This window comes from Patiria miniata, unplaced genomic scaffold, assembly GCF_015706575.1.
Source record: "Patiria miniata isolate m_02_andy unplaced genomic scaffold, ASM1570657v1 HiC_scaffold_20, whole genome shotgun sequence".
Taxonomy (NCBI): Eukaryota; Metazoa; Echinodermata; class Asteroidea; order Valvatida; family Asterinidae; genus Patiria; species Patiria miniata.
The window spans coordinates 31,231,344-31,254,645 of record NW_024037059.1 but is presented as its reverse complement, the minus strand read 5'-3'; the positions used below and the strand labels follow the sequence as shown (position 1 = coordinate 31,254,645).

At 40.8% G+C, this 23,302-nt stretch overlaps 3 protein-coding genes and 1 pseudogene across 4 annotated transcripts in view; 2 read left to right on the top strand and 2 right to left on the bottom strand.

The window, feature by feature from the left end:
- Window positions 1–65: 65 nt before the first annotated feature.
- LOC119728035 lies at window positions 66–6,155 on the bottom strand (annotated as a pseudogene).
- A 5,069-nt stretch (window positions 6,156–11,224) lies between these two features.
- LOC119728034 (monocarboxylate transporter 11-like) lies at window positions 11,225–14,325 on the top strand. The gene is made up of 4 exons (XM_038200114.1): window positions 11,225–11,685; window positions 12,367–12,510; window positions 12,621–13,356; window positions 14,274–14,325. The coding sequence occupies exons 1-4, from the start codon at window positions 11,427–11,429 to the stop codon at window positions 14,323–14,325; spliced, it is 1,191 nt and encodes a 396-aa protein (XP_038056042.1). The 5' UTR covers window positions 11,225–11,426.
- A 3,535-nt stretch (window positions 14,326–17,860) lies between these two features.
- Window positions 17,861–23,302, bottom strand: part of LOC119728633 (transient receptor potential cation channel subfamily A member 1-like) — a 61,825-nt gene continuing 56,383 nt past the window's right edge. For both annotated transcript variants that reach the window (XM_038200949.1, XM_038200950.1), the window contains one exon: window positions 17,861–20,191. In XM_038200949.1, coding sequence (XP_038056877.1) covers window positions 20,065–20,191 — 127 coding nt within the window. In that variant the 3' untranslated portion in view covers window positions 17,861–20,064. The remainder of the gene's footprint in view (window positions 20,192–23,302) is intronic.
- LOC119728634 (perlucin-like protein) lies at window positions 21,686–22,545 on the top strand. The gene has a single exon (XM_038200951.1). It carries the CDS (start codon window positions 21,763–21,765, stop codon window positions 22,543–22,545), a length of 783 nt encoding a protein of 260 aa, XP_038056879.1. The 5' UTR covers window positions 21,686–21,762.

The window sequence follows — 23,302 nt, the reverse complement described above, 5'->3', positions numbered from 1 at the left end:
AACGAGGGAGGGAAAGGATGCGGCTGGAGAACCAATTTGGGCTGAGGTAGTTTTATGTATGGGGTTTACTGAAGTCGTTTGGAGCTCACCCGGTCTCTGTGTCGTGGCCACTCCTGTTGCCTGCATGTACTGCACCTCCTGTTGCTGAGCTGCTTGTGGAACCGATGAGTATACGACCCCCGGTGCAGTAAGACCTCCAGGCTGTATTTGTAGTGGCTGCTGAAGGGTTGGTGCCTGCTGCTGGCACTACTGTCCACCGATGGCGCTTGGCTGGCTTGGTGGCTGTGATCCGTCAGCCAATAGCTGATGAGCTGAGGGTGCTGGAGCGTCAGTCGGTGTGCTCGTGCCTGGGCCAGTTGCCTGTGTGGCCGGTGTCGCTGTCTTATTTCGAGGTCGACCTCTTTTCGCTTTCGGTGCTTCTTTCGGTTTGGCTGCTTTTCGTTTCCCCATCTCTCCCGTTGACGATGCTGGTATCAGCGCAATTTGACTTGGCCGGTTCCCGTCAATTCAGTCTCCCATAGGCCGCTGAACGAATTCAAGCAATATTCCTCTTCAGAGCAACTACAGCCTTTATTGCAGCGAATATTTTGCAGAGCGATATCGAGAGCCTACGAACAGAGAAACTTCTTGGAACAAGTGGCAGATTGTTTACTAGCGGTTGTTCACCCGCTTGTCACGTGGCAATTGTGCGCTAGCCAGCGCACGTTCCCACGCTGAGCGCTAGAGATCACAAAGAGCGCGCGTTCCAAAATTGCTACATTTCCAGACAGGCGCACCTGTGTCTTTCCCATTGTATACAATTCCAGACGTACTCACATTGATACAATTTTGGTTTGGTTGTTTTGGTTTTATCGTGGCTTGTACAAATAGGTTTATGCCTTTACTTGCACAAACATCTTTGGGTGTATTTTCTTGAACTTGTTCAAGTTCCTTCTGTCCCCTGATTGCCGTTGAATAAACATTTCTCCTAATAATCCTTCTACGCTTCCCAGATCTTTTAAAGGCGAATTTATCGTTTCCTCTGGTAGTGACATTAATAATATAAAGTGTACAAATCTCTGATGAATGTTATTGGAAATATAGTGTATGATATCATTATTACTTTACGAACATGGGTTTTTAATTTTACGCTCATAAATGCAGCAATTGTTGCGCAGAAGTATTTGCTTTATATTTTCAAGTTAGCCCCTACCCAACCTTGAAAAATGACCAGTAAATACTTAAAATCTGAAGCATTTACTCCTTTTCAAATAAAGCAAACACGTTTAATGTAGCAAAAGCTTAAAAAAAAGTAAATCCTTTCAGTTTTAGCAACTAATTTCAAGTAAAAGCATTTGTTTCATTTTTATTCATAAAGATGCGAGTAAATGTTTTTTGAAGTAGCAAAACAAATGCTTGTTCATACGAACTATTGTCTGGCAGCCAAAAATTCGTTCGATTTGTCTGAAGAAATAATTTAATAACAAAGGGCCAATATTATTCCCGATGCTCTCGACTGAGAACAACGTAATAAACTCTGTCCCGTCCCATCTATTCTAACTCCATTTTATCAAAGTATTACAATTTTAATAATTCATGCAGCGTCATACTACTTATATTCTGCAGCTCTTTCAATTTGCCACTTTTGTAATAAACACACATTTCACAACATTTGCTGTTGCAAACTTGAAGTTTCCCATACGTCTCCTTTCTTGGACTGGAATGAATACAATTCTATTTTAATAATGTTGATAATACCGCACTCTACAACCAGCTAGCCCTATTGAACTCTAAATCTATACCATGGCCTCACCCACTGCTCAATATTCTACGTTTAACATTACCCTCCAATACTCTATTGTAATCTAATAACGTGCCAATCTATGCCAATCATGAGATTACATTTAGACATTTATTTATTTATTATTTATTTCGTGTTATTTTACCAGGCTAGCCCCATCAGTTGTCATATGAACTGTTCTCCCTGGGGGCCCTGGAATACAGGTAATGAGTGCATACAAACAAAGATGCAGGAACAATCAGCATGCAAAACTCTCCTAGCGGTCGCCTGTCGATGACATTACATGGCCAACGGTCTATTAAGAATTGTTTTCCATAAACTCAAGAGGCTTTCAACTCCTTACAAGGCTGGTGAATACCTGGCTAACAACCAGTTTACATACGTACAATAGGGCTGTTGGTCATGTCAGTGAAGGACGAAAGTATCTTGGAGTATGACAGACAGTGAAAAGAACAGTTGAAGCACTCATTGGACGCATCGGAAGTATTTGAGAGCAACCAGCGGGATCACAAGGGCAAACTGCACACAGCCTAAGAAAACGAATGCAGCGTTGTAACTTCCAGATGTGTCATAAATCCAACCTGGGAAAACACAGAGCAAATAAGAACATGAGTAACTGTCTATCGGTAGGAAAGAGAGTGAATGGAAAAGTGTTAAATGGTCACTGAGGTTTTATAGATAGGAAAACTACTTCCTGAAAACGTGCACTGACGGTTTTTTGTCTCTAGGCTTTTGTACACAAAATAAAAGCAGCGATCGAAGAGTAAATCTTGGGGAATCTTGATAACTAAATGATTCAGTTAAGTTACTCTTGGAAAAGACTTGATATTTTGGAACACATTTTAAATCCTATGAATGGGGTGGTCCCAACTATACTTGTGACAATATTGATTGTTATCGTTTGGATATGACAGACTATCTTTAAACCTCAAGGTGCAAAGGTTCATCGACAGCATTTGTTTATTTATTTACCAGGAATGAAGCCTAAGGTGAACCTGTAGCGTTTTCTTCCATATAGTTATAGCTTAATTTGTGAACTTTTAACCCCTCGTACATTGCCCCCAGCAACAGTCCAGCAACAGTAAAAGTTATGACCCTATGGTATCAATCTCCCTAATTGATTGATTACTATTACTGAGCCAAGCCCCACTTTTATTACTTTGTCCCTCTTACCACATTTTATCACCTAGCCACAAAGTCCATTAGTACATTCCTTTGGTCTCTAGTTTTTATTGCTTTTAAATTGGATAGTCAGCCCCACCTTACTTATTAGATTCTTCACTCACTCTCCTTTATTACTTTCTTCGCTCACTCTTCTTTCAACCATCAAACGAGACACATGTCTCCGAATTCTCTCTTGTAATTACGGTAGTCTAGTTGTTCGATTGTTAGAATAAAGTCGCTGTACGACCAACATCGTGTGTAATCCATTATTCAATCAACCAAAAACCCCAAAAACCTTATCACAGTAGCTTTGATTTCCATCCATCCATAGGCATCAGCCAGTAACTCTACTCCAAGTACCTGCTTGGTGAGAATATCATGCAGACAGGACAGGAGACCATCGCAAATGACCACCAGCGATGCCGTCAACATCATTGTCCAATACCCGGCCAGTCAAGGCGTTACAAAGAACGCACACGAGCTAACGATGCTGCATATGACCATTAGGCTCCAGCAGGGTAGTATCCCTGCGTCTATGATGAAGCCCTGCAACAGGTTCGCTAGCAGGTTCCCCACGCCCGCTACGGTGACGAAAACTGCTCCGTCCTCTAAGGAAAACCCCTTTGATTGAGCTTGTGACACAAAATAGACCAACCACATGTCGTAAGCAAAACAGAAACAAATGCACACGGTAATCACTGACCAATACCGATAACTTCGAAGCAGGGACAAATTAAAATTCTTGGAGACTTTCATCCAACATGAGGTACAAGTAGAGGGAGGAGATATATCTTCCGAGGCTTGCTCGTTCTGTGGAAGTTCCCGATAACTGTTGCTCGGTGTTGTTCTAATTTTCCTCATGAGGGCACCACAAGGAACGACTTGCATTGAGATGCCGCCTATCAGCAGCATGGTTCCCCTCCACCCGTATGTGTCAAGAGATATCTGGATGAGAGGCGCAGCCACGACCAGTCCAATGGAAGTACCCGTCCGCGCGATACCGGTAGCCTTTGCAAGGTTCTTGTTATAGCATCGGCCAATAGCCTCTTTAGCAAGCACTACAGGCACTCGAAGTGGTAAACCCTTACAAATAAAAATATTAAGGCAAATTATGAGATTTCTAAACAATGAAAATGTTGAAATTTGATGACCCTTTGTTGTATCAAAGGGAAAAAAAAGCTCTGTTTTCCTACCTGCTAAAAGTATAAGAATCAAGGACAGTTGAATCGCTCTTGATGCAAAGGATCCAGCAATGAAAGCAAAGCCAATCATCGTACCGCATACCATGATAACGTTTCCCGATCCAAATCGTCTACCAAGAAAACCTGCCAAAGGAGCTGTCAAGAAAAGCAGGAAGAAATTTACATTTAAAGAACTATAGGTCATAATATTGAGGAAATGAGGGCGCTGTAACATGGAAAATAGTTTCCGCATCATGGAAAAAAGTTTCAGAGCACAAAAGAAAGCAAGGAGATTTTGTATCTGAGGGTTGATAAAAGTCAATTTTAAAGTGGCTACATTGAACTAAGACAACGAGTATTTTATGGTTTACAGTCTGGGGAGATGGTGGGTAACCCTGTCAGTTGTTACCACGAAAGGAAATTCAAGCCCCTTAATAGTTGGTCTTTAAAGTCATGCATACCAATCTGGAACGAAAGATTTACCTCGAAAAAAAGGCAAAAGGCATTTTAAAGCTCGCAACGTCATCTTTGACTACTATGTCAAAATAGTCGGTGGACTGGTGTGAGTATACCTTATCCCGCCTGGTTTCCCGACGTCGCGCGCGTAGGGTATAGTGCGTTAGTCCGATGTTCAGTTAGTTTGTCTGCAGAAACTATTTTTATTTTTGTAACTGTGTACTGTAATTTTGTTAAATATCCTTTTAAATTGTAATTTTTAAGTTCTCTTTTGCCTCAGCAGAGGCCGTACAGGGAAATAAAATTCATTGTCATTGTCATTGTCATTGTCATTGTCAGACGCACAGTGGAGAGAGCATCAGACAGCGAGTAGTTCGGTTAAGTCTTAACCTCGTGCTGGACGCTGCAGCGACTGAAATTGTGGGCAACGCCGCCAACGGGGCGTGCTGTTGAAGGGCGAATGGTGAGCTTTTTGAGTGACAATCAGCAAGCTATAACAAAGAGCATATTGTGAAAGTTCAATTTCTGTTTTTAATGTTAATTGTCAAAGAAAACTCAAAACTTACAGCGTGTAAATGTACGGGCGTACGTAGGCCTAAAAAAATGTGAAAAGCACGCGCGGTGATTGATTATGAATATTAAGTAGGCCATCTGGAGCTCGACCAATCAGTGGGCGTATGGGGTCACAAGGTCATACCGTGTCTGGGTTCCTTGCTCTATGGTAGCAGACCAGTAAATAAACTTCCATAGACCCCAATGGTAAATGCTCCCACTTCAAAAATTCGGGAAAAATACTCAGAACTCTCCAAGGTGTTCGAGACACACATCAAATTAAAGCTTATTTCATCATCTTTCATTTTCTTTTCAATTTTCGGGGGGTCAACTGATGACTTTTAGGAGAAATTTCCATCTGAAGATGATTTCCCCTGAAAATAGTCCTGAAGCCCATCGCCATTTTGAAAAACGATGCCTACACTCCATTGCAAAGTAGAGCGCTTTTAGGGTCCAAATTACATCAAAATTACACAGAACTGCAAGCTCCCAGTCCTGTGCACGGTTTCCACCCATATTTTTTACAAACCCTCAAGTTCATGGCCCACAGCATGCTCAAATACCGAAGATTTTGAGGGCATGCAAATCGTGATTTGGCCGGCGCAGGCAATTTCGGACCGATTTACTGGTCTGCACCCCTATGCTTTCACAATGGCGACGATCTTTTCGCTTTGTGAAAAATGGAAGTTGTTGGAAACATTAGGTGTACATCGAATTCTTAAGATATAAACATTACGTTCACGAGATATTTTGTAGATGAAGAGTTCATTCTTTCCTTTGATAACCTCAACATTTGGGAGACTTTCGTCGGAAAAAAAACGGAAATTTCATCACGCAATTTTTTAGTCGATTTGTCCGTGTAATAATACCGTCAGAATGCATCGAAATCCTTTTCGGGGGGAAAAAGACCTTGATAGATGTATGTGTTAGGTCTTTAACTGCCTAAAACAGCTTTGTTGGTGTGGATTGGTTGTGGTTTGGCATGAAAATTGCGATTTTTTTGAAGCCCTTTTTACGGCCATCGTTCGCTAGCCTCGCGTTGCTGTCAGTTGTGTCGACGAGAAAATAGAGCAGCTACGCGTGACACGGCAACTGACTGTTATGTGATCAGTTAGACAGTGTCTATGGCAATATTTTGACTTGCCAGGCACCTAGTCGTTTGACCTTTACTTCCGGTTTTATCAGAAGTGAAAATTGAATTTTACTTGAAACAAGAAACATTTTTTATATAAATGATCAGTGAGGAATGTCAAGCACAAAAGTGCCACGATGACGTCATTACTTGAAAGGACGTCAAAGATAGAGGAAACTTTGATATAAAAAGCATTCCTCACAGTTTTACCAAATTATTCATAAATGCTCTTTGTAAGTCTTATGAAAACAAACACTTAAATATTCATTATAATTTCCATATTTTCAAAAGTTGTTTGCACCGTATGACGAACGTTTATCCTGTCTGAACTAAATCAATATTAAGTTTTGACATTTTAACTGATGACGTCATCATTGTAAATGAAACGTATACTGAAACTTATACAACCCAAAAGGAGCTTTTCTTTCAACTCAAACAAATGTTTCCAATGGAAACGGATGTTTTTCTGTTCATAAAATATTCAGAACTTAACTAGCCAATAAAATGGTTCTAACTCAACAAACGATGTAGTTTCAGTTATATTTGCAGTGTTATTTGTTTGATACATGGAATGGCAAATATAAAAGACTAAAGGACCAAATGCATCTTTATGATCGGTAGATGACAAGTTTGGGGCGAGACGAGGATATTTTACCGTGGCCTCGCGGTTAAGGGCATTGGATTCGCTGTCTGCGGGTAATTCTGCGGGTTGTGGGTTCGAGTCCAGCCCGGGGTTATGGTGCGTGTGCCCTTCGACAAGGCACTTTGTCACTCATTGCTTCTCCCAACCCAGGAGTAAATGGGTACCTGTGAGGGCAGAGATGGTTTTTGTGATTAAATTAGCTTCTCTGCGCCTAACAGGCAGCATCGAGCTGTATACTCCCCAGGGAGCTGAGATGGTATTTGGAATGTTTAATTGGCCCAGTGTTCAGGGTCAATAATAATACTGTTAGCGCTGTGATTTAGTTTACTAATAAGAGCGTTCTTAAATGCCGGTTATTATTAATATTATTTTTATGAGAAAAACTTGCAGAGGGTAAAGCATGAATAGCTCTTATATCAAAACGAAAATACACTGGAATTGGCGTAAAGCATCATGACTAGTTTCAATGCAAGCCGGTTCCATTCCTTTTAGTTTGGGGATGTGAGCTTGTCTTACATACGCAGTGTGGACTTCCGAACAAAAGACGTCCACATAATGTAGGTAGCAGCGACGAAGTGTGGACTTGCCCACGTCCACACAGTGTTTCCCCATTTCTGGAAAACAGGTTTAGAGGCATTTTTGGGTTAGGTTTATCTGTAGCAGAATGAAGAGAAACACTAAAGGGAATCATTGAAAAAAAATTGGGTTGTAAGAGTTTTCACAGTTTGAGAAAAATGAGTTTTTCCACTGGTGTTCCTTAACTACACGAAAAGAAAGGAAAGTCCACACTAGGTATGTGAAACAAGTCTGGGTGGGTGTGGGTGTGGGTGTGTGTGTGTGTGTGTAACCGCGGCATGAACCTTGCTATGTGTTAACGTTGAGTTCAGAATGCTAGCAACGTCATTGAAACTTTTAAATAAAAAAAACCTTTAGGGGAAAGGTATGAACTTATGCCCCTATTGTAAGATCGAATGAAAAAGTGCGTACAATTCCTGGCAAGCATATAAATAACTTTGCCAAGTATGATTTTTTTTTATGAAAACGATAATTCACTTGAGTTTGGATAAAGCATGACTATAGTTTAAAGGTATAGTCCATCATTTGTAATTTCTGAATTTTGTTCGCTTGAAGCAACAAAAGTGCTCAAAATTTAAAGAAGGGTGCTGAACAACTGACCTGATGAAGTTTCAGCTCAGCTTCAGGTGTATATTTCGAGAAAAACAGCATTATAGGATCTCAATTTCAAATCAAAAGTTGCTGAATCATGTTTTTAATTGGCCCTGAATTCAGCGTCCGGGACACGATCTCACTGAGCCCATTGCAGCTACGCAATGTCGCGCACTGATCCGACGAATTATAGCAACCGCGCGCGCGTGTGCGTCGTATCAACGCATGCGCGCGCATCGCCGAATGACAAAACGAACTACTTATTTAAATTTTCCTACGGTGCGTCTTAAGAAGCACTGTTGTAAAGGCCTTCTTTCGTTGATTACTTCAAAATGACAGCTTGCCAGAAAGAATAATTTCACAGGGAGCTTAGTACCCTTACTATCTTTCAACCAAGTATGTTTTTCAACAATAATTACGCCAGCTACTTTTCGGATAGCTGCAAATGATGGACTATAGCTTTAACACGTGCTCCTCTCCAATGCTAAACTGCAATTTTCTGCCGCGCGCATCATACGCGCGTGCACGCATGTCGGACTTTTGTGCACGCACGTCGGACATAAATCACGGCTGTGATTGGTCAGACTACCATGGGGCGGTGCTTACTAGATCGGTCCATTGGGCTGTTCCAGGACCTAGTGTCCCTTTAATGTAGGAATCCGAAAACGTTTGCTCTCCCATACCTTAATAATAATGCACTCGCTGTGAAAAAAGTCGTTAAATACCGGGAAAAGAATTAGTAATGCAAATGATTAGCCTGATGACAATTTAAGGGGGCATGAATTATTTAAGGGGCATGCCCAATCTAAGTCCATGCAATACGAATCGTATCAATTGCTGGACAAATTAAAATCAGTGAAAGACTAATTTCATTGACGGACTAATACTCCGAACGTCAAAATGACTAATCTGCATACTCATGTAAATCAGATTAGACGAAGTATTTTTTGACGTGACAAATTCAATGACTAAATTTCTACAACCCGACTAATTACAGAGCGAGCCCGCCAAAATATGCCGACAAATTGTTTGACTACTTACGTTCGGTGTGTGTTTGTACGTGACGCTGCACCGACGCCATTTTCTAGCCGTTATTATATCGCCGCTCGACGTACATGTACGTGCGCAGCTGATTTTCGATTATAGGTAAGCATAATCAAAATATTACTTAATATTTGCAGATGAGAAATGTCGTCTGAATCACTGTGATTTTACTAGCCAGTATAAAAGTCTATACCTAGACTCGATTGAATATTTAATGTGCTCTAAAGTAAGGTTTAGGCCTAAACAGACCGCTATGTAAAGTATACACGGTCACACCAGTATTCTATGGCTACGCAGTGGAGTAAATTCTGTGCTAAATGCGATTGTGTATTTACCGTGCACCGTTCCCAAAAAGGTTATACTCGCCCAACTACTATAGTGATATTTAAACGAACCGGAAAGTTGTAGATTTGACTTATGAGGGCAGTTAATTTTAAGGAAATGTTAGGGTGAGCGACGATGAAGACAACAAAACACAACACGAAAATAGAGCTAATACATTGCGAGGCACCGTTAATGCATGACAAATTAATATTCTGGTATGACCAAATACATTTATTGCATTACTAATTACATTTCTTGCATTACTAATTGAATTTCTTGCATTACTAATTGAATTTCTTGCATTACTAATTAATTTTCCCGCATTACTAATTAATTTTCTCGCATTACTAATTAATTTTCTTGCATTACTAATCATTTCAGAAATTAGTCAAATAAGACACTTTTTCAGGACTAATTATAATTAGCATTAAAGTAGCATCGAAATACACAAAACACAGTCACTAAGACACTCAAATTACACTCTAATTTGACTCACCCGAACACCTAGGGGTGAATAGCAATTCGCTTTGGCTGATGAGGCCTGGATGAACCCTCAGAATTCTGTAATCGTGTGATTTCTGGCAAAGTACAGTGTGTCACCGACGCATTTTCATTCGCCACAAAAAAAGGACAGACAATGTGGAACCAAACAACACGGTAGACTATATTACAAACTAATGCCCGTTAAAACGTACAAATAGTCATCACTTTAACTAAGGTGAGTTTGTCATCGAATCAATAGAAAAAAAGATTCAATATAATCTGTAAAATGATGCTATATAATTATCCCCACCCAAAAATGCAGAAGTGTATATTGTCCTTACAAAAGTTGCAGGAACTAGTTACCTATACAGGCGCGGGAACACCACATAAAAGTACAGAGTAAACCTACAACTCCTGTTACTATGCGACAAGGCGCAGCAGAATAAACGGTTTAAAGCCTGAGTGTATGGACTACAAATGGGGCAGATACCCTCAATAATATGCAACAATCGTCCTTTTTAACCCGAGTTACATTTGTCCACAACCATTTTGCAATGCGGAGACCAAAGTTTAAAGCCATGGATACCACAAGTACAACCTTGGGCACAAAAGGCAAGAGAGTACCCGTGCAATGGCTTATTGTGCAGATGGCCACGTAAAAAAGAAGGTCAATATTTTATATTTTTAGAATACAACCAAATGGGTGCAATAGTGCTGTAGTGATGAGGACTTTTTATACTTGAACTATAGGGCTTGCTGTCAAACCTCATTCGTGATTTTGCAAGCTGGTGTGAACAAACGTATACCCGGGCGAAAAAGGACAATCATTGGCTGTAATTTCAGGCCTAATCCTGAATGTATAGATGCAAAACGTTTAGTTGGTTTTTTTTTTAGAGCAAAAACGAGTGATACTGAAGCTAGTCAATGTGAATCGAGTGATATTCTAACCCGAACCAGACGGAGGTCAGGAAGGATGGGTTGCATTGCTGACAAAGTGGACTAGAGGTGTTATTGGAATGGCGATACTCAAAATATACACTACCTAAAACGTATGAAAAGTGTGTCTATTTATACTTAACAGTGTCGGCATATTGTGTGCAACAAACGTTAATTAGTTACACCTGAGTACATTTTGTTTACAACCAGCTTGCATTGCGACCAAGTTTGACCATGCATTGTCAAAAATGCAAACGATAGGTATAATAGGACGATTGTTGCATATTTTGTTGAAGGTAACTGTACGTATTATTTACGGATATGTGTGTGGGGCACTATATTATTTACAGGCTAGGCAAGCAAGGGGATATTGTAGCTGTGTGGGCACGGCGCTTCCGTGGCAATTCGCAAGTAAAGTACACCGGGTACCTGACACTTAAGCTGTACGGGAGCGGCCGCTCACTCATTCCGGGAAGAAGTATACAACATTGGTCAAGGCTAGTACCCGGGCAGCCCTAATTCTGAATTTATAGGTGCAAAACATATGGTTTATTTTTAGCAAACATGAGTGATACTGAAGCTAGTCAGAGTGAATCGAGCGATATTCAAGAGAACACATCACCAGTCAGGTCACCCGAACCGGACGCAGGTCATCGGGGTGGATGGGTTTCATTGTTGACAATGTGGACTAGAGGTGTTACTCGAATGGCGATACTCAAGGGACTAGGAATGATGCTACCGACACTACAAGATCAATTCGGGACAACGACGTGGGTCATTGGTTGGATGACGTCACTCATGATCGGCATGGGAGGTCTTGTTGGTAACTTGATGTATTTTTCCTTGGGAATCAGGGTGACGCTTTCAGTGGTTTCTTTGATGATTTAGGCTTCAAAACAGTTACTGCTACAATGTATTTGTCTTCAGTAGAATCTTGGTGCTTTTACCTTGGAAACTATTTTACCCAGAGAACCTTGTAAACAACTTCAGGCGTTTATAAAATACGTCGGCGAAGGGCAAAAACCTACTTGCACAGTATAAAACTTATTATCTCTTCCATGCATCTGATAAAAAATGTTTGGTTGCAGTACCCACTGCTTCATCAGACTCGAACCGGCCACTCAACCCCATCTTACAACTCGACTCAATCAGTGTAAGACGTCTGGATCTTTTCTGATTTTACCTTTCTGATTTTACCTTTCTTTTGCTGATCGTATACTTGTTTCGAGGTTACTTTTTCGTTCTAGACTATTTCCTTTCGTGGTAACGGTTGCCCATATATCTCCCCAGACTTTAAACCATAAAATTAGTCTTTGTCTCATAGCCGCCTTAAAATGGTATTTTCCTCACTTTCAGATACAAAAGTCACCTTGTTTTCTTTTGTGACCTGAAACTATTGTCATGATGCGGAAACTATTTTCCATGTCACAGCGCCCTCATTTCCTCAAAATATGACTTACTCTGTCTTTAAATGAAAACCTACGTCATACTGCTTTCTTGACAGCTCCTTTGGCAGGTTTACTTGGTAGACGATTTGGATCAGGAAACGTTATCATGGTATGCGGTACGATGATTGGCATTGCTTTCATTGCTGCATCCTTTGCATCAAGAGCGACTCAACTGTCGTTTATTCTAATACTGTTAGCAGGTAAAAAAACAGAACTACTTTTGCTTTGATACAATAAAGGGTAATCAAATTACAACATTTTATTTTGAAAAAATCTCACAATCTGCCGTATTTTTTTTTTATTTGAATAGGTTCGTCACTACGAGTGCCTGTAGTGCTTGCTAAAGAGGCTATTGGCCGATGCTATGACAAGAACCTAGCAAAAGCTACCGGTATAGCGCGGACGGGTACTTCCATTGGACTGGTCGTGGCCGCGCCTCTCATCCAGATATCCCTCGATAAGTACGGGTGGAGGGGAACCATGCTACTGATAGGCGGTATATCAATGCATCTTATCCCTTGTGGCGCCCTCATGAGGAAAATTAGAACAACACCGAGCAACAGTTATCGGGAACTTCCACAGAACGAGCCAGTCTCGGAAGATATTTCTTCTCCCTCCACATGTGCCTCATTTTGGATGACAGTCTTCAAAAACTTTGATTTGTCCCTGCTTCGAAGTTTTCAGTATTGGTCAATAGCTATCGTATGCGTTTGTTTCAGTTTTGCTTACGACGTGTGGCTGATCTATTTTGTGTCACAAGCCCAATCAAAGGGGTTTTCCTTAGAGGACGCAGCAGTTTTCGTCACCGTAGCGGGCGTGGGGAACCTGCTAGCCAAACTGTTGCAGGGCTTCATCATAGACGCAGGGATACTACCCTGCTGGAGCCTAATGGTCATATGCAGCATCGTTAGCTCGTGTGCGTTCTTTGTAACGCCTTGGCTGGCAGGGTATTGGACAATGATGTTGACGGCATCGCTGGTGGTCATTTGCGATGGTCTCCTGTCCTGTCTGCATGATATCCTCACCAAGCAGGTACTTGGAGTAGAGTTAGGTCTAAAAAAAAAAAGTGTTATGTTGGCGTAACCCGACCGACCCTAAAGATGCGGCCGACCCTGGATATTTTTTTTTTTTGAAGGGAAGAAATATAATTAAAATCTATAGAAATGAATTTTAAATACGTTTTGAAACCATTTCTGACCGTTGACGATAACGCGCGTGGAACGTTGGAGTGCACAATGTTTTGCACCTTCCTGATCCTCTCCATGACACAAGATCGCGCAGGCCTCATCTATATCATGCATGCATGGTGCATCAATCTCCGCACGCGCACTAGGCTAGGCGCCTAGCCTAGTGCGCGTGCGGAGATTGATGCACCATGCATGCATGATAGATGCACATATGTACATGTACAGTACACGTGTAGCCTCGTCCTAGACTGTTGCACGGCGCGAACTGCTACATACACTATTGAAAATACTTCGCTATTTATTCCATGTTAAAAAAATAATTCATTATAATATAAATTATATTAATTAATTTTCCACTATTTTACACGATAACAATTGATATATATTTATTCTTAAAATGGTAAACTATTCAATAACCCCGGCGGCCGACGCGACCCGGCCGGCCCTCCCCGGCCCTGGCCGGCCCTCGGCATGGTCCGGTTACGCGCGTACGCCGCCGTCACATCATGGCGCCCAGTACCGAAGCGTACAGTGTTTCCATCAAGGGCAAATGGGGATCTTCGGTCATTTTCGACCGTTTAATGCGGATAAATTTGAGTCTAGAGCTGGGGGTAATCGCCCAGAGCTGTGCCGATGGTGTAAAAGCGGGTTACACCGTGCTAAAAATACAAACTTCAAAGGAAGAATCGGGTCCATATAAAGATGTCGATGCAGATGAAACGGCTAACATTTTGTCTGATTTTGGATTCCGCTTTTTGATATGTACCTTTGGAAAGGTTGATGATGAGCCTTGTTTTCTTTGGTTATCCTGTACCACTACCGGCTTAATGTCATTTTCGTTGCTGGGATTTAAAAAAAAACAAAAAACAAAAAAAAAAACACCGACCTACCTACCCTATTTTTTCTGGCCCGTTACGCCAACATAACTTTTTTTTTTTTTAGGCCTTACTGGGTGATGCCTATGGATGGATGGACATTAAAACTACTATGATGAGGTTCACCCTAGGCTTCATTCCTGGTAAATAAGTAAACAAATGTGTCGATGAACCTTTGCACCTTGAGGTTCAAAGACAGTCTGTCATATCCCAACTGTAGCAATAAATATTGTCCACAGAATATAGTTGGGACCACCCCATTTATATATACTTAGAATTTACCATCTGTTACAAAATGTCGAGTCTTTCCCAAGGTAACTTAACTCAATCATTTAGTTATCAAGATTTACTCTCCGGTCGCTGTTGTAATTTTGTGTACAAAAGATGGAGACAAAACAAACCTTCAGTGCACATTTTGAGGAAGTAGTTTTCTTATAAAACCTGAGTGACCGTTTAGCGTTTTTCTGTGTTGATATTTCATTTGGTTTTAAGGCACATCCACTCTCTTTCATTTCGATAGACGCTGGACGTTCCTGAGTAACTCATTTTCTTTTCATATTTATTTGTTCTGTGCTTTCCCAGGTTGGATTTACGACACATCTGGAAGTTACAACGCTGCATTTGTTTTCTTAGGCTGTGTGCAGTTTGCCCCTGTGATCCCACTGGTTGCTCTCAAATACTTCCGATGCGTCAAATGAGTGCTTCAACTGTTCCGTATGACTTTCTGTCATACTCCAAGATACTTTCGTCCTAACTGATAATGGTCATCAACCTTATTGTACGTATGTAAAGTGGTTGTTAGGATTTGAAAGCCTCTTGAGTTTATGGAAAACAATTTTTGATAGACCGTTGGCCATGTAATGTCATGCTGACAGGCAACCGCTAGGAGACTTTTGCATGCCGATTGGTCATGCATATTTGTTTGTGTGCACTCATTACATGTATGTCTGAACGTAATCTTATTTAATCTCATGATTGGCATAGATTGGCACGTTATTAGATTACAATAGTGTATTGGAGGGTAATGTTAAACCTAGAAAAACTATCCGAGCCTTATTTTTTATATATATACTGAGCAGTGTTGAGGGCATGGTATAGATTTAGAGTACAGTAGGGTTAGCTGGTTGTAGAGTGCGGTATTATCAACATTATTAAAATAGAATTGTATTCATTCCAGTCCAAGTAAGGAGACGTATGGGACACTTCAAGTTTGCAACGGTAAATGTTGTGAAATGTGTGTTTATTACAAAAACGGTAAATTAAAAGAGCTACACATTATGAGTATATTAATGACGTTGCATGTATTATTAAAACGGTAATACTTTGATATAATGGAGTCAGTAGATGGGAAAGGACAAAGAGTATATTACGCAGTTTTCAGTTGAGAGCAATTGGGAATAATATTAGCCCTTCGTTATTGGATTATTTTCTTCAGACAAATCGAATGAATGTTTGGCTGCCAAAACTAGCATTTGTTTTCCTACTTGTTTGAACATTTACTCGCATCTGTATGAATAATAATCGTCACCGGTTTCACGAAGGGACGGGCATGTGGCGTGGATTTTGAAGAAAAGCCGTTTTCGAGATAATCGCAACAGACGTTTCTCCGTTTTTAAAACTTCAAAAACTACTACTTTAATTTGAACCCATTAATTATAATTAATGAAGTGTTTAATAAGTCAAAATTAATTAGTAAAGATGCCCGTCCCTTCGTGAAATCGAAAATCTCACTGTTTCACATTTACGCCCTTCTTGTTTTATGTGCTTTTGCAAAGGGAAGGGCGCGCGTGTTCGATTACGCGCGCGCAGCTGAGAATGTAACAAAGATGCCCGTCCCTTCATGAAATCAAAAATCTCCTGTTGACCTACTTTTACGCCTCTCCGTGCAATGTTCGCGTCTCTTCGTAAAATCGCAAAATGCAATTATCGAGATGCCTGCCCCTGGCGTCATTAACGGTATAGAGAGCTCTGATATGAACGAGGAATATGAACACCAAGCCCCAAAACCCATACAATGCGGCCGGAAAATGGGCACATAATGCGTACCGTAGTTTGCATAATGGCTGGTTAATGGCCGGTTTTAAATGGCGCCCCCTATTTTGCAAGATGGTACCATGCCCCCCCCCCCCCCTTCAACTATTTGATTTTACGGAGGCCAAGTGTCCGGTGAAAAAAACTGTGTCGACGTTTCAGCACGGGTGTGCCGCCCCCTCCCCCCCCCCCCCCCCCCCCCCCATACTCAAAAGGTACCTGTGGAGTATAAGGGCGGAGGTGAACTACGGCATTGTGCCTAGGAGTGGTAATTGGCCCCAACGCACCCCATAGATTTGAAGTTTCTTTGCCCGACTTAAACATTCAAGATTATGTTGATGGCATTGTGGAATCTCCTTGTAAAAATCCTTGATGGAATCCTCCTCTTTCTGAATATACAATGTTGGCCTCGACATTATGACATGAATCAATACACGGGTGACAAAATTCCTTTCATCAACCTTGGCCTTCACTTATGTCTGTTGTCCGTTATAGCGTCAGATATGTAAGCCAAACTCGAGAATGTGCCGTTTGAGGGCGCTAAACCTTTCCTAAATCAAGCCTTCGGCTATTAATAGAAATCCTTTCTTTCCGAAATTACAACTGTTGCAATAGATGTTTAATTATAAAAACAAATCAATGAGGAAATGGGTTTTCGGCGGTCACTCACCTCCACGGCTGGTTTTTCTTTGTTCTGAATAACTGCACGCACAAATAGATGCCCGCAAGAGAATAATGTTTTTGTTACAAAAAGCAATATTTGCTTAGTTGAATGAATCGTGGCTGCAAAGGTGAATGAACGAGAGGTTATTGCCCCGCTGAGATTCACGATGACATAAAGAATTAAGCGGTCGCTGAGGTATAAGTCTCTGGTCCCGCGTAGTGGGAACTAGAAACTAGAAAAGTACATGTGATTTGAATGATTCTTTTATGAAGGAAAAATCAAATAGAAGTAAAGTCTGTCATGAGCCATTTTGGCCCATCAGGCTGGCATTTATCCCCGGTTTCAGTAGCATGACGACTGAAAATATTTCTATTCCCCCTGGTTAGGATGCTAGTCCATCACAGGTTACTCCCCAGCTAATACCGGTACCCATTTATACTCCTTGGTGGAGAGAGGCAAGTTGGGTGGAGTGGCATGCCCAAGGACACAATATATGTCCAGCAGCTGGATACGAACCCCTGCCCCTTTGATCATGAGTCACAAACCCTAACCCCTAGGCCACACTCCCCTGTTTATTAAAATAAAGCTTTAATTGTGCTTTCAAGATCTAATAATTATAAGTACTGTTTAGAGAACTTCTTCCCCCCCCCCCAAAAAAAAAAAATTGGGGGCGCCATTTGGGTTTCCTTTTTGTTTACTCAACTTGTATTTCAATGTACTCCTGCTTCCATCCATAGACTAAATAAGTATACGAAGACAACGAGATGTTTTTTTTCTACTTTCCATGGAATAATTTTATTCTTTTCTAATCACTACATTTTTGATACCAGGATTATATATCTGACATAAATAACTGTGTTTCGTTTAGATACATATGAATCTAATGCATGGATATCGAGTCTAAGTTAAAAGTATTGAAAGCGACCCAAAAAAAATCAGTAAAATTAGACATGCGGATGAACTGAGATATATATACACTTCTTGGGCATTCTTATAACCAATATGAAAATGGATTTACTACAAACGGGTTTACAAAGAATTCTCGTCATGATTCTCAATGATTTTCATATGTTAATTTCAAACTAAACATTCATCATTCATTCGCTATATATGCCTGGCAAAACACTATCTACCCCAATCGTTTAATGGTAATAAAAAGAATGTAGACATACACATGATTTTTACTTATACTGTCCATACTCACACTTATGAATTAATCATTAGTTTTTACAAAATCAACAAGTCGGCACTTATAGGCCTAATGCCCTTATGCAAGCTTTGATGATGGTTGTACAAAATTGATCCGAAGATTAAAAAAAAAAAAAAAATACCTGTCCCCGTCATAAAATATACTGTATTAAAAATCTCCTTTTTAATATTGAAGCGATTCGGCAATTGAAAAAAAAATAACAATGTAACTGTTCCTCGAATGACGCTTAAATTGGTCTTAATCCATTCTCAGTCCCAAGACTACGCTAAAAGTGTGCAACAATGGCCCCTAATAGTAACGTTTTGCATTTTGACCTTTGAGGGCGCTGTTTTGCTCGGATTCAATTAAAGGGGCATGAAGGCCTGAAACCTCCGAGAATTTCATGTTTTGGATTGTTTACTTATACTATTTCAAACGGCTAGTTGAAAGAAAACAAACCTAATGTCTAACAGTTCCCGAGAAAAGACGAAAAACACCGGTTTTTTTTACATCGGACGCGACGGACATTATGTGGCATACTCATTTCAAGTCGTGTTTATTCACTGCAGCGTACACTTTGTGAGTGTGGTACATAATACACACATTACAAATGCACGGATGTTGTTTCTTAAACTGTGCGGCAGGATTCACAACTAGCACTAAACAGCTCGATTTTTCGGGGACAAAATTGTGACCCCCCACATTCGTTCTTGCATGACTCTCGCAAGAATAACACAAAACGCCCAGTTTTTAAAGGACGGTTGTGTGACCTTTATGTTCTACTTTTAAATACTCTTTCAATTTCATTTCATTTCGTTTAAAATGCATTTTGTAGCCCAATTTGGCGCATTCCAGGCCGAAATCTCCCTTTAATTTGAATGCTGCACAAACTGGAATACAGACGAGCTCCCACAAGGCTGGAGACTACAGTGACTATATCGTTGGATTGCCGTTTTCAAACATCGGCCCTAATTGCAAGTAAAGCTGGACTTAATTATTTTAAACATTTTGTCTGAAATCTGCTTACTTCTATCAAACGATTAATGCCTCAAAAAGTGGGCCCCAAAAATGTTGGCGCGGAGTACGGGGCCCGCTTAAGAACCCGGGATTTTTTTGGATTCTATAGATGCTCTGTGGTGCGATCTGAGGCTATTTCTGACCACTTTAGCCAAATATTTTGGAGGAAAAGATGGTGGTGTACGCAGTGCCTGCCTAAACTAAAATAACTAGCTAAAAGTTAGTTATTGAATTTAAAAAATAGTTAATTACAATTAGCTAAGAATTAAGTAAGCATATGTTAAAGTCGAGATTGCGATTCATCAGTTCACAGGTTTTGACGTTAAATGATTCTGTAACCCCACAAAAACGAGGATAGAGTATAATCGTGTCAATTGAGTTTCCGCCACATTGCAGTGCTGGCGTGTCAGTTCGTGAAAACTAAAATAATCGTACGCATAGAAAGAAAAAAAATCGTTCGCGCAACTTCACGAAGTGCGCACACAGCGCGTGCGTGTCAGTTCGTAATAACGATGACTATTTTGTTATCCACATTAATACAAGAATAAAGGTATATAAAATGATTGTTATAATTGTTCAGACTCAGTAAATGTTTCTGGTTTACTACAAGATATAGAACTCTTATTTACATTTAGATCATGAAAACTTTGTAAGGTTTACCTTTGTGTATAATATTAAAGACAGTCGTGCATGATCCAGAATATTGCACAATAATATCCGCATTGGGGGGAAATTCCCGCGTTTTACCAACTGTTATTCACGGAGGCGAATTGGGCACGTGGTTTCTTGGCTCACACAGATGGTTCAGGAGGTTTGTTGCCTGGCGACCGATCAGCTTGGGGCTGGTATAACTTGAGACGTTCTTTGGCCCCTCCTCGCATCATGGCAGCAGCTGTCACCACTTGACCGAAGTCCACTCTGGAGAAATAAAGGTACAAGTGAAAATGAATCACCAGGGTAGGCCAAAAATACATTCATACAAATCAATCGTAATTATAAACTGAAATTCCACCGGTTAGTGCACGAAACCACTGCTCGAACCACTGCGCGCTCGAACTAACGTCTGGTTCACAGACCAAAGGGTTCAAACCATTCTGACAAAATATGTACTCCCAGGTAGTAGTCTGGTTCCCGCTCCCATAATATGGGAACCGTACGCGAATTACACAATAGTACAGGGTACCCATTTTTCAGGCGACTTGAATCAAGGTTAAAGGATTGTAGAGCGCCGCGTAGCAGCGCTCTAATCCTGTAACCTATTACCTACGCGCGCGCATATACTCTCTCCACATGTGTGAAAGTATATAATTATGAATTGCAGGATTTGGCCGAGCATCGCCGTCGCCGTTGCCTAATGGTTAGGCATGCTGGCCATTGATAAGGGGTCCCGAGTTCGATTACTCTGCGCTCTTAAGATTTAGCTTTTTTTTTAACAATTTAAAGTTTTATCTTAGAAACTTTATTTTTCATTCGGATACTACTTGTATAGCAGCAATTTTCTTGTTCTTTTCTGATCCGAGGCTCTGGAGGATTTTTTTAAAAGGGAAATAAAGTCCGAAATCCGTACCAAGTTAAAACATAGTAGCCTCCACTCAAGCCTGGTTATAAAAACCATGCTCCATAGGAAAGCGCATAAAGTACCCCAGATAGTTGTGTAAAAAAAAATATCGCGAACCGTACCGGTAGCTAGTTCCCTTTAAGGCCATTGATTGGATCACCTCTATCTATTTTTTTTTTTTTGCATTATGAATACTTACTGCTGCAAAAAGGAAAATCACAAAGTTTTCCTTTAGCTACAGAGTTAGACTGGTTCCCATTACCTACATCATCTATTCTGACTTCGAATATTTACACAGTGAGACTAGAGAGGGCGGAAGGTAACCCACCATTAACGAATTCTTCTTTAGCTTAGCGATAGAGAGCGGTAGACAAAGTCTTGTCATGGGGTGTTATATTTTGTAGCTGTCGGTTCCCGATGTGGCATCCATTATAATAATAGAATTTTTCTAGCAAGAAGAATAGCGTCTGCCAATTCATCAATTTCATGGTTAATTTCACACACCTAATATATCTCTGCAAAACTCAATGAAACGTACGTAAAGGTCATGTTTGAACGTTAATAACTCACCACGCTGCTGTTGATTTTGCAAACAATGCGATACAAAAAAAAAATGTGGGTCATGGCTGAACACCTTTTTACCTTGTTACCACAGCAACTTGCCTTTCTGGTGATTTGGCTACGCATTTTTAATAAAACAAAATACCCAGACAATAAACGCTGATTCAACATCTACCATTCACAAGTGTTACCATACCAACAAGCTTTTCGGGTGACTGGGAATTGGTTTTTGTTGTGTACTGCTCGCGTCAAATTTTCGCTGCGATGATCATAGTCCACTCTGTGCGCACACGCTCTGGATGAAAAAGTGATATCTCTCATTTCTACTGAATTAATTTGATCTGTTGCTTGTCACAGAGGCAAACGAATCATGTATTCGCTGAAATGTTTTGCTGTTTTGGCCATCACTTATGTCATCACAGTGTTAGGATCTCACATCTGCCTGTCTGAACCCGCTGTCACATGTTCTTGCCAACTTCAGTGGCAATTGTGGCAGAACGGGTGTTATCGCCTGACTCCTTCACGGCATTCTTGGGATGACGCCAAGAAAGCTTGCAAAGACATGGAAGGCAAGATGGCCGCTCCCCGCTCGATCGAGGAATTGAAGTTCATAGTGGAAATGGCCCGAAAGGTTGACAGGGATTACGTGGCATGGATTGCTTGTAATGATTTGGAGGTTGAAGGAACTTGGAAGTGTGATGGTCAGGAAGGAAGAGAGCCCTTCCTGGCATGGAATACACAACAACCAGATAATGCAGGCAATCAAGATTGTGCTCTCATATCGGCACTTCATAATGACAGGATGGATGATGCACGCTGTCAAGCTCAATTGAGGGCTTTTTGTGTTCGTCAGGCAGCTTGCACTCATCTCCCAACCCAACCCCGTCAATACTGCCTCTCTACCGACACTCACGGCCGCCTTCTCAACTCAACCTGCCTCCTCGACCACAACATCCGGGAGTTTATCACCCAGGGCGTGGCCGCCTGTGGCTCAGCCTGCGCCAAGGAGCCCGGATGCCGCTCCTTCAACATCAAGAAAACCGAAGAAGGGAAGAAAGTATGCCAACTGAACAACAGCACAAGCTCCGAAGATAAGGACAAGTTTCAGAAGACCCATTATTTCTGTATGTACTCAGAAGTGTGCTTCGGCTAACTGCGTTCACAGTGGAAATAATGGAGATCTGTATATAGTGTACAAACCCAATTACCTTTGAGTGGAAAGACAGTTTGTTAAGATTCCAAAACACTTGGGACTGGATGCTAGTTTCTGAACAAAATCAGCAGCTTCGGCAAACCTTGTGTTTCCATCATATCAAAAGCTGCTAACTGTAGACATCGTTAAAATAGCTGTTAAATGACTCCTATACTACTCGCTTAACATCACAGAAGAAAGAAGAGATATCCTTTCAACAATACAGGTACTTGTAAATGCTTTATGTTCTCAATATTATGTTCTCAATTATGTTCAGAAAAGAATTCAAAACAAATTGTACCGTACCAAAAAATAATGTTAGCAAATAAATTGATGTTACCATTGCATTCTGTAAGGCAGAGCGAGTATTTTAAAAGCATTTTTTTTTAGATTGAGTTTCCATGGTATCGATACAAGTTTTATTCGTGTCATTTGCAAATGCCATAGAGATATTTCATCGCTTTAACCCTAAAAGGGCCGGGGCGGAATCCGCGATAGCCTTGAAAAACAATGCTCGACCCGAGCTGTTCTGACTTTTTAGCCTCAAGTCGTGCGTATCTGTTGATACCAAAAACATAACATTCGGACCAGCGCTACACGCCGTGAAAACTGAATTTCCCCATAATCGTAGTGTACACAAAGCAGAATAACCATTCGTGCATATGAATAATTAATGAGCCATAATTCCAAAAACCGTGATCAATAGTCCTACAATTTC